The sequence below is a fragment of the Mya arenaria genome, chromosome 1 (assembly GCF_026914265.1).
Source record: "Mya arenaria isolate MELC-2E11 chromosome 1, ASM2691426v1".
Classification (NCBI taxonomy): domain Eukaryota; kingdom Metazoa; phylum Mollusca; class Bivalvia; order Myida; family Myidae; genus Mya; species Mya arenaria.
The window spans coordinates 25,157,923-25,170,269 of record NC_069122.1 but is presented as its reverse complement, the minus strand read 5'-3'; the positions used below and the strand labels follow the sequence as shown (position 1 = coordinate 25,170,269).

General features: G+C 32.2%; 1 protein-coding gene across 7 annotated transcripts in view; it reads right to left on the bottom strand.

The window, feature by feature from the left end:
• Window positions 1-12,347, bottom strand: part of LOC128240363 (uncharacterized phosphotransferase YvkC-like) — a 97,735-nt gene that overhangs the window by 16,363 nt on the left and 69,025 nt on the right. For all 7 annotated transcript variants that reach the window (XR_008262164.1, XR_008262166.1, XM_052956991.1 and 4 more), the window contains 8 exons: window positions 10,667-10,751; window positions 8,992-9,080; window positions 6,323-6,385; window positions 4,751-4,909; window positions 4,088-4,255; window positions 2,878-2,949; window positions 1,042-1,133; window positions 646-724 (listed from right to left, as the gene is read on the bottom strand). Coding sequence is in view for 5 of the 7 variants with exons in the window: in XM_052956991.1 (XP_052812951.1) it covers window positions 646-724; window positions 1,042-1,133; window positions 2,878-2,949; window positions 4,088-4,255; window positions 4,751-4,909; window positions 6,323-6,385; window positions 8,992-9,080; window positions 10,667-10,751 (807 nt within the window). In the remaining 2 variants the exon portion in view is untranslated. The remainder of the gene's footprint in view (window positions 1-645; window positions 725-1,041; window positions 1,134-2,877; window positions 2,950-4,087; window positions 4,256-4,750; window positions 4,910-6,322; window positions 6,386-8,991; window positions 9,081-10,666; window positions 10,752-12,347) is intronic.

The window sequence follows — 12,347 nt, the reverse complement described above, 5'->3', positions numbered from 1 at the left end:
ACAAACAGTTCAAAAAATATTTTTATTGATAATTTAACATCAAATGTATGTTGGAGCAATTGTTTTCATCTGTAGTTTGCTTTGTATGAAAGCAAATGTTCAAGCATTCAGCTTCAAAGTTCAAGAAAACATTTGAAAAACAAAATTAACATTTTTCTTATCAATGGTAAGTTGTTTATTTCCAAATATATCCTTGTTTACACTTATGCAACCTTATTTAAATATCCAATCAATAGTTTTGGCCTTGTATTCTGTTTCAAAAGTGACATGGTAGTTCTTAAAGTTGATATTTTCACTGCTGAGTTAGCAGTGCAAATATCACTGTTATTATTTCACTAATAAAACTCCATATTTCAAAGAAAAGAATGAAATAAATTAATATATATATATTATAAGCCAGTAGAATAAACTGGTTGGCAAACAAGAGCACCACCAGTGGGTGCCAATTCTTTCGAGTTATCTCTGACAGTTGACCATGGGGTACAACTCAAAATATAATTTTACCAGTGTTATGAGTTTTGGTACTACATGTATAAGCACAATGTCATGGTCTTTATAATAATTATAAACACATTTTTTATAAAGAGACAAGCTAACAAATAGGGACAGCTGTTATTGCTATAATCATAAATAAACTCTACATACTGGAGTAGGTCTTCCTACACAGATACGGGGAAAGTTCATCTCATTTTGTACAGGGAGTATTCGCCTTCTCCTTACTGCCCTGAATGAAAATACATAATTGAGAAATTTAGTCAATTTAAATATATTTTTATGAATTTTGATTGATAATTGCAAATGCTTAGTTTATTTTATATTTTTTCTCCTTTGCGATAAATGAGGACAATTTGATTTTTAATGAATATGAAATACATTGATATGAATTTTTTCATAACCCAATTTTTCATTAAAGTCAAATTTTACATCACAGTCATGGGATTTAAAAAGCATTCAGGTTTCTTTATACTTTTTGCTGTATTTACCTAAATATTCACCTTAAACATGTCACATTATAAGATATTATTGGAACATATTTTGTACTTGGTAACAAGCCTTGCAGAGCAGGTTTCAATCAGCTGACCAATCTCAATGTGCCTGAGGAAAAACATCAACTCCCGATCTGGCAACAGGCCCTGCAACAATTGCATTAGAATATTGGACATGGATTTCCACTTTGTGACAAGCCCGCTGTAGAAATTCTATACAATCTGACCTATTTCGAAATGGATGGGAGGTCATCAGAAATAATAATAAAAATAATAATAATGTGTTTAGAGAAGGTTACATACACATTATGACATAATTACAGGTTCAACCATAACAACATCATATTTACAATGTGGCCTTCTATGACGAAAAAAAGAAGAAGTGCAATTAGTAAATCATAAATCATCTGCATCGCAATTATACATTTGTATACAAGAAACCTTCTGAACTATTGATGTTTTTAATATAATTATGCTATACAAATCATGTTTAATTAACATAACAATTTAAGTCATTTCAATGTACATCATGTACATGCCATAAGACACTCAATAAAACACAATTTTTTATAAAACAACATTTATTTCAATCTTTAACCTAATGAAAAGATAGTACAGTGGAAACTCACTAAACCGGACAAGGTCCGGACTGGGCAAAATTTCCGGTTTAGTGAGGATTCCAGTTTAGTGGGGATTTGATGTACGGAGTAAGTTTACTCAAAATATTCACTGAGTTAACCTTTAAAGGGAAGTTGAAAACTGGAATAAAATAAAAACACATAAAGATAACATTTATTTTACATCAACAATGGTTCAAGTAACTTGAAATAATGCATGGAATATACATGTATATTTATTACAGATACAGTTTATATCATTTCTGCGCTTTTATAATCATCTTTTTTCCGAGTCTTAAAAACAACTCACGTAATTTAATGCTTGTTAAGTATGTTTGATAGTTTAATTAACGCACCGCTCTAATTTGATTCAATCATAGAAGTCTTAAGATAAAACAATCCTCCAAAATAATCACTTAATATCTGTGTCCAGTTCTTTATTTTCTGCAACAAACAAATTAATGTTACAATCATTTTTCTTTTCACAAGTTTGATTATCATTTGATTATCGCGCGGCAGTTAATCCACAGTGCAATCATCATTATGATTATCGAGTTAACATCTCAGGTGCAATATTTAACGACGCGCCGGCTGTCAAAACAAAGTGACAAAGTGACACGCGATTCGCGAATTCCTAATACACAAAATCATTTTGACATGTTTGAACAAATATACGTCCGGTTTTGTGAGGTAAAATTACGTTGACAACTAACAAATTTTCTCGATTTTTTGTCTGGTATCCGGAATTCCGAGGTTCCGGTTTTGTAGGGATTATTTTACATTGAAAATAGAAGGGGACAATCGGGACTCTGAAAAAAGTCTGGTATCCCGAGGATTCCGGTTTTGTGGAGATCCGGTTTAGTGAGTTTCCACTGTATACCTTTTTTGTGACTAATGATAATGCACATTTCAAGAGGTGCACTTTGTATTTATGCTTAAATGTGTTTAACCTTTTCACATTTCATATATCATCTGGAATAGTATTCTAAACCTTCATACTGTAATACTAAAAAGAATCCATGTTAGTTTGCCATGATTGTATCAAAACTAAATCTTGTGTTCACTATTTGCCAAGATTAGCAAAAAAAGGAAGTGGCATGCAGTAACATTGTATGACATCTTTTACTAACCAAGAAAAAAAAAGTTCACATAATTCTTAACAAACCTGCCGAGGAAGTTAACAAACATCATAGAATTGATGCTTTAATGTTCAACTCTCAATCAGAAACCACTGTAGTGAACAGAAAGAACACATTTACATGCCAAGCTCTCACCTCCATAAATAACATGTCAGCCAATCTCCAGTAAGCCTGCTTAAATCGGTCCGATAACTCAACTGCAATGGACTAAAGAAGAAATTGAATTAATTTCTCTACTGGTTAATGACTTCAAAGAAGGAGAATTTGTACAAACATCTTAAGTTACAAAAATAAGTTGAATTTTTAAATGTAACCATTGAACAATCTGTGCTTTTATATTGTTTTATACATGCCAGAGAGGAAATATCCCCCAGAATTAAAAAAAAAGAAGAAGAAAAAAAACAACTTTTTTTTCCATTTATACAAATTTTATCACAGGGTAGAACTATGGTAATGACATTTATACTCTGGAGACCTATATGGATTATAGATTAATGGTGTGTATTAACTTCATTATTAATTAAATCAATCAGCAAGGCACATTACTATTACAATGTTTTATAAGCATATTATCGTTATTGCTTAACAAGTTAACTGATGAGATAAAGGTGGGTATTCATTGGTTGAATTAAATTTTCATCCAATCAATCAGAGAGCACGTAACATAATAACAGTTCTTCAAATCATGTTAATTTTTTTGTAAAATTACAAATTATAACCACAGCCTGTGAGTGAAACTCAATATAACTAACAACCTCTCGTTTGTTAATTCCATACAATATTTATTTATATATTTATTTATTGCCAACAGGCAACAGGATTATCATCTTTTACAAAAAGTGATAAATTTATTTCTACTAATGATCAAAGGCAAACAATATTTATTCCATCTCTTAATATATAACCCATTTTTGTGTTTTATAATGATTATCATGTGGACAAGTGCTGTGAAGTACATAAAATTTCAAAATTTGAAAAAGTGCCATAACATCAAGGTATACCAGGTATATCAAATGTTAATGTTTTATGTATACTATCCTATGAATTTATGCTATTTTAGTTTTCATAGCAATAAATATATTTGTGAATAAAAAAAATGTAATTGGGTCTAAAATTATTTTGATATTGCGTCAACCTACTTAAAAAATCCCCCTGAATTTTCAGCATTTTATTACAAATCTCCTGGAACAGTCTCCAGAAATATGGCATGCCTACACTAAAGAATGAAATATGTTTAGCATCAATTTTTCATCAGGTTTTCCAAACATTATCTACAGTTATGAATTAATAAAAAATTGAGATATTTGTAAGCTGAAATTATTTCAAACAAATGGTGTAGTGTAACCTTTCCGAACTCCCTATTGCCAACTGCGTCTCGAGCCTTCTTCACAATCCACTTCTTGAGCAAGAAGCAACCAAACCAGCTCACTGGCGACTTTAATCTATTAACAGCTTCTTCAATGCTTGGCCCCTCTGTTCTTATATCTAAATAGGCGTTGGACTTCAGGATGACCTATAATGTTAACAGCAGAGATTCGCCTGTTGAATAAATGCTAATTAATTTTTCAGGGATTGAAGTTCCTGCAAGCCATTCACAGGCTAACTTATTGTTGTTAGGCTGGCTCAGAGTCTTAGCTTGTTTATTTAAAAGCATTTTACCCTCAACTAAGGGGAATTTTTATATTCATCATCACAGACATATAAAACCATGGTTTATATGGCGGTGATATCATTGTACGTTGCTGTCAGTCAGTGCATTTCTTTTTTTGGTGTTCTACTTTTAAAAGCATTTTATTTAAACTAGCATTTCTATATAATTGATAATCACTGTATTGAGTATGTATGTATGCTGTAAGAATATATAATGTGCAAAGCAAGCTTAATTACATAGCTCCCAAACATACACAAAAAAACAAAAACATTATTTTTGTTATAATCCATGACATATTCATCCCCTCCCAGCAGAATGGGTGGCAGAATCGAAATTCTTGGGGATTATCATCTTCACCTTGATAACACGAATGAATTTTTCTGGCTCTTCTCGCCAGGACTTTTCCATAAGTTCTGCCTCTCGCACGCATCGGTGCCCATGTCTCTGTAGAAATGTTGTGTACTTCTCACGCAGTGGGGCTGGGCTGTCAGGACTTGTTAGAAGATCCACACACTCCTAGAAGTAGACATATAATTAAAGAATATATTTGTTTTTTTCAGTGTAAGATGAAATTTTTTGTCACGAGTGTCATAGAAAAACATACATTCACGTTTGGCGAAGCCACGAAATATAGGTTTAATTATGATCATGAGTGAAATTAAAATTGATCTTACACTGAAATCAATGAATTTTCTATTTCTTTAATGCCTATTTTTGGAGTTTTACTGGTATTTTAATTCATTTTTCATAATACATGTAATACACAGCCGTGAGATGACCCATTTTTTTCTTATAGTTTATTTTTTACTTATGTTTTAGTGCAAACGTTTTATGAACATTCATCAATGAGCTTTTATTTATGCATCTATGCTCCAATTTTTTTAAACTGACCAGGGCATGAATACATCACCAAAATTACAATGGTCACCATATACTGAATGAAATTTCGGAAAGGTCTAATGTGTAAATAAAACTAATGTGAATAAACATTGGATTTAAAACTGTTTTCCATCTTTTAGAGTTTGTTTTATGATATATGGGTACTCAGTCACAACTCACTGTCTGATTCCCTTAAAGACGGGTCATTTTACAGATAAAGAGTGAAGGCCATGCTTGATTGTTGACAATTCTTTAGGCAGGTGGGGTGAAACATCAGTTATTTGTTGGGTGAATTTTCCAGATAGTTCGTACAAGAAAGTATTACAGTTGAAAAAGATATTTGATAGATGATAAAAAATCAAATTTATGTCCAAGCAGTTGTGTTAATCTGTAATTTGTTTTGTAAGAAAGTTGATGTTCAAAAATTCAGCTGCAAGTTCAAGAAAATGTTTAAAAACAGGATTATCATTTTTCTAATAGTGAGTTATGTTTATTTCCCAAAATTATATCTATTTGAACATATATCTTTATTTCATTGCAACCTTTTTATTATCAAATTATTATTTATATATCAAAAGTGATTAATTGAGTTTGATCAAGGGGATGTAACTATACTCTTAATTTTAGAAGTAGTTCTTAAAACTTGATTTTTTCACTCAATAGTTTGCAGTGAAATATCAATTTGATATTTTCACTGTTGTTATTTCCCTGATAAACCTCCATATTCCATCGAAAAGTATGAAAGAAATTGAAAAAATGTTTACAATGGAAAATAATATTTCATAATTTGATAAAAAGGTTTAAATTGGTTAAATATTTGTAAAAAAAAGGAAATAGAATTTTCTTTTGTTTAATGTGGCAATGGTTTTTAATATTTTAGTTCTTAATATATTTGCATTCATATCCTACCTTCTTAAAGATCAATTTGGTTTGGTACAGTATTGTCAATTATTGTAACTAAAACAAAGTTTTAAAAACAACAACCGTAATGCAATGTTTAAGGTTGAAATGATTTTGTACAAAGTTTCATTCATACCATATACAACTTACACTTTCAGATATCTCCAAAAATTCTTTTACCAATTTACAGTCCACAATACAGCTGGCAATTTCCTAAAAAGATACAAGGTCATGCATAACATACTTTTCTAACAAGAACTGTAAAACCATGTTCTTACTTTTTTTAACACTAGCAGGGATTGGAAATCAGTCCAAAATCAAGATTGATCATGCAGAAATAATAGAACAAGGTACTTCAAATGATTCTGATACCAAAACTAAAAAAAAATATTTCTGCTTCAAACCAGGTGATATGAATTAATTGAACTTAATTTACACATACACTGCTCAGTTAACAATGAAGAACCATGTAAACAAGGGATAATGTTATAACTCATGCTAGATTTATTTCTATACCTTCAGTGATCATGATTTTGGCATGTCCACAACATGTGTTCCAATATGCTAATGTTATGTGCCTATACGTTATATTTGAACAATGACAGTCAAATTTTCATTTTATCATTTCATATTTAATCATCAAGATATGTCAACCTGAACTTAAGTTATTCAGTTTCAACCATCTTACTTTTTCGAGTAACAGTGACCTTGACCCAAGGGGTGCCCCAAACTCAATCCAATGAAAGGTCTTCATAAAATCTTCCTAAATACCAAGTTTAGTCATGACATATTAACCCTAACTAATGTTATTGAATTTCAACCATTTTCCAATCTCATGAAAGGTCTACATGAACTCTTCCTAATTATCAAGTTTAGTCAAGATAGGTCAATACAAGTTATTCAGTACTAACCATTTTTCTTTTTTTAGTAACAGTGACCTTGACCCTAGGTGCCCCCAAATACAATCTTATGAAAGATATCCATAAACTCTTGATATCCATCAACACTTCCTACATATGAAGTTTCCTCAAGATATGTCAAGGCTAACTCAAGTTATTCAGTTTCAACCTTTTTTCTATTTTTAGTTTCAATGACCTTGCCTTCACCCTAAGGGCTCAAAACCAAATCCAATGAAAGGTCTTCATAAAATCTTCCTAAATACCAAGTTTAGTTAAGATACGTTAACCCTATCTTAAGTTATTTAGTACCATTTTTTTCTATTTTTAGTTTCAATGACCTTGCCTTCACCCTAAGGGCTCAAAACCAAATCCAATGAAAGGTCTTCATAAAATCTTCCTAAATACCAAGTTTAGTTAAGATACGTCAACCCTATCTTAAGTTATTTAGTACCATTTTTTTCTATTTTTAGTTACAGTGACCTTGACCTTGACCCTTGGGACCCCTAACAAAATCCCATGAAAGATATCCATAATCTCTTTCTATATATGAAGTTTGGTCAATATATGTCAACCCAAAAGTTATTTAGTTTCAACCATTTTTCTATTTTTTGTTACAGTGACCTTTACCTTGAACTAAGGTGCCCCAAACGCAATCCCATGAAAGGTCTCAAGAAACTCTTTCTAAATACCAAGTTAGTCAGGATATGTCAATCCTAAAATAAATTGTAGAAAATCCCAACTTGCCCTAAAACTTTAACCGGACACAATGTGTCCAAAAACGTGAACCTTAGTTCCTAATCAGGGGCCATAATTTGTACTTTGGATAAAATGGTGTTATGTAACCTAATTGTTAGATGGTTTTCAATAATTGTGTAAAATATTTTGTCAATTGAATGAAGGATATAGAATTTGTAATTAAGATGATATGGAGTTATTGCCCTGAACAAATTTGTGAAGTATTAAGTGAATTGAATGAAGTGTATTCAAGTTATAAGTGAAAATGCCGAATAGCTCTAAAACTTTAACCGGGCTCAGACGCCAACGCTAGGTCGAATAGTATTGCCTCTCATTCTTTGAATAGTCGAGCTAAAAATTGTAGGATTATTAGGATCAATTTACAACCATTTTGGGAAGAACTGTTTTTACCAAATCAAAGATGGCTGATAAACTGGTGTAGAATCACTTCAACTCCTATGCAGTGACAAGCTTTGCTTTTTATAATGCAAAGGGAAGGAAGCGCTATCCAGTGTTTTTAATTGATTAAGTTCTGCGCTTAGGATCAAGCCTTTCATGTATGTAAAATACATGTATGTTTGAACCTCAATGTTTCAATTCACTTTAACACTTGACCATTACACTTCATTGATTGAAACCAAGGTGTACATTACAAAAGTACATCAGGGCGTACAATTCCCTTCAAGTAAAATGTTATCTGTAGCCCTTAATATAATCAATTAGTAAGAAACCTGAACAAACAATATATTAACAATATGGAATATTAATAGCACTGAATCAGGATGCCGTTACCCAAACTACTAAAATGTGTTGTTTTACCCTTCTAGCATCCCAACAATAGAATAGTGACATTTAAAACCGTTTCCAGGTTTAAATATGAATGTTTCGGAATTTGTACTTTTCGGTGAAAACTATGAAAGGGCATGGGGGTTATCATGGACTTAAGTACTTTATTGATTCATGCCAAAATTACGAAAAAATGAAAATTGTTACATATAATTTAGAAAAAGTTACGTAATTCAACCCAGTATATTTTAACCATAGTTGTATAATCCAATGGATTCCTTTGACCACCTCTCACAAACTAGCTCGACAAGTAACAAGATCGAGGGAGGCTCCCATTCGTGTCATTCTCATTGAATGACAGTCATTTATTGTTATCTTATTATGTAAGACCAATATTACCTTCATGGCCATGGGGACTTCAGCACTGTAGACATTATCACACTGGGATAACAACAGAGCAACATCGCTGTAGTTGTCCATCGACCATTCTGAAACAAATTGTATGTAATATTTAAAGGCCGCCGGGTGCATGACCCCAAATATCCTACCAGCCATTAAGCTAATTTGGCAGAGGAGGTGTGCTTTAGGTCTGCTCAGGTCAGAAGTTTAGAATTGTAAACATTCACATTACTTGTGGTGTTATATGATTCTGATAGTTGTACAGAATAATTTGTCCATTGGTTTCTCATTTGAAATATCATATACCATGACAAATACTTCCACGAATAATTGTGTTATAATAAGGCAATTGGTAGTATATTTCAGCCCAGATAAAGGATGTCTCCCGGCATTATAGTGTTGTGCCGATGATCGATTATAATCGAAAATTGATCAGAAAGGCTTACGTCGGCGACAATCAATAGTGAAATTTAAACAATCGATTATAGAAACAAGGGACGTAACCGCTATCGACTACCAGTAAAGATTTTGTCAAGCAAATATGTTGTTTTTTCTGGTTAATGCTACTTAATGTTGAAATGTTAAGGTGTTTACTATGTTAAGTTATCTAGTCATATTCTAATCAAGTCAGTAAGTCACTACAATTTACATTACTACATATTTTCTGCTAATTTAATTGCTAAAGGATTGGTTCTAAACTTCTCATGTTTGTGGTTTAAAAGTGATTTTTAAAACAGTTAACCATTTACTTCTAACCATGTAAGAATGTTATTGCAGTTTTCTTAAAGAAAATGATCCTTTAACACATTTAGAATATTCACCTGTGTGTTGTACATGTTACTGACTGATTATTAAAAAGAAATTGATATCTTTCTTTGTATTTATTTTGCACATGTATACCCTACTAAATGTAAGACAAAAATTAGAGCCTGTGGTCTCATGTTCTGTAATAGTAACTTGTAAACACTAAAGGATAGTTGCGTTCTGAATTAATAATGTAATTTATACATAGAAATGTACAGACAATATTGTAAGGGAACATTGGTGCTTTAAACTGGTGCATGTAGTGAATATGATTGTATGCCTTAAATATGATGACCATAGATATTAAAATAATGGTTAAATCGATTAATAATCGATCATTGATCGGTTTCATAGACGATTATCGATAATAAATTTTCTGTCTGATTCCCAACACTACGTCATTATGTCCATTAAAACCTCATACTATGATAGTAAACCTGTAGTAAATAGGAATTGGTAGTGAAATTCTGTAAGCTGTTAGAGGGTCATGTACTTTCAAGATCTGTCAGTCAACATTGCTGGGAAATTTAAATTTGTTTGACAGTTATAAATTTTTTCAGTTTAAAATCGTATTTATAACTGTTTGAAACACTTGAAATTCACAAGATATGTTAATAATACATTAAATTAACCATGTGACAAATTTTAGCAATTCGTGTTTTTTAAATTATTTGTATATTTGAAAAAATGTACTGTACAGCTCTGTGAGGTCAAGTGAAATGGCTATTTTTCTGACTGTCTGCCTTTCATACTTTTACCCCGGCTTTTAAAGTGTTATAAATTTCCTAGACAATGGAAAATAAATTCTGCCTTGTTTACATAATCCCAGAATCACTGTAGTTGTTCCCTGTATGATCTATAATATGCTCACCATCTTTTCCTCCTGATACGATGCCCATCACGATACCACCAAAACTTCCACTGCGACCACTTTTGTGTATGGTCGTCTCCCAAACCTAAAGAGTAAGTGATTTTATTCGCCATTTGTAATGCCAAAGAAATGTTTCATATTAGAAAGTATTTTCATTGTTTCAATTCATCATTAATTCTCATATTGAATGGTAAGCTTGACCATATCATACAAAACAATTACTACACTAAGATTTTATATTTCAATGAACTGACAAAACATAATTGACCAGTAGTTAGTTGACAAACAGTCAGTTGGCCAAAATTATAGTATATTTTGTAATTAAAGAATTAGATTCTGCAAAATGGATGTGCCACCTGGTCAGGTGCACCCATTTGTTTTTCTAGTAAATATCACCATATCTCTACCTTTGACCTATTGATTCACAAATTAATAGGAGCCATTTACTGACCATGACCATTGTGCACACCAATTTTGAACACCCTACAACTAGTCATTCAAAAGTTATTGATTGGATGGAAAAGTGTGACATTGCAGTCTCTGCCACTGGACAAAGTTTGCAGGCAACCAAATACCACCTAGACACATTATCTGATTGATTTACTAAAAAACAAGAAGGCCATGATGGCTCTAAAACCCTCACCTAAGCGAAGGGCCACAACTCTGTGATAAAGCATTAATAAAAATGTTGCAATTTAAACATATCTTTACTGATGACCATGCCTTGTTTTATATTTGTAAAGGGTCATGCAATGAAGCTACCTGTTAAGTTTCTTTGAATTTGGCCTGGTAGTTTCAGAGATTTTTTTTAAAGCAAAACAGTAAGTCGGCCATTTTGCTGTTGGTATTGTTGATCAATCTCAATGCCTTGTTGTACTTTTGTAGAGGGTCATGCAATGAACCTTCCTGTAAAGTTTCAGTGAATTAGGCCTGGTTGTTTCAGAGTAGATGTTTTTTAAAGCAAAACAGGAAGTTGGCCAGATTGTTGTTGTTGTTGTTGATCAATCGCGACCCCTTGTTGCATTTTTGTAGAAGATTACCCAAGAAAGCTTCCTGTAAAGTTTCATTGAATTTGGACTGGTAGTTTTAAAGGAGATGTTTTTTTAAAGCAAAACAGTAAGTCGGCCATTTTGCTGTTGTTGTTGTTGATCAATCTCAATGCCTTGTTGTACTTTTGTAGAGGGTCATGCAATGAACCTTCCTGTAAAGTTTCAGTGAATTAGGCCTGGTTGTTTCAGAGTAGATGTTTTTTAAAGCAAAACAGGAAGTTGGCCAGATTGTTGTTGTTGTTGTTGATCAATCACGACCCCTTGTTGTATTTTTGTAGAAGGTTACCCAAGGAAGCTTCCTGTAAAGTTTCATTGAATTTGGACTGGTAGTTTTAGAGGAGATGTTTTTTTAAAGCAAAACAGTAAGTTGGCCATTTTGTTGTTGTTGTTGTTGTTGTTTATCAATCATGACCCCTTGTTGTATTTTTGTAGAGGGTCACTCAAGGAAGCTTCCTGTAAAGTTTTATTGAATTTGGACTGGTAGTTTCAGAGGAGATGTTTTTTTAAAGCAAAACAGGAAGTCAGCCATTTTGTTGTTGTTGCTGTTGTTGTTGTTGTTGATCAATCGTGACCCCTTGTTGTATGTTTGTAGAGGGTCACCCAAGAAAGCTTCCTGTAAAGTTTCATTGAAT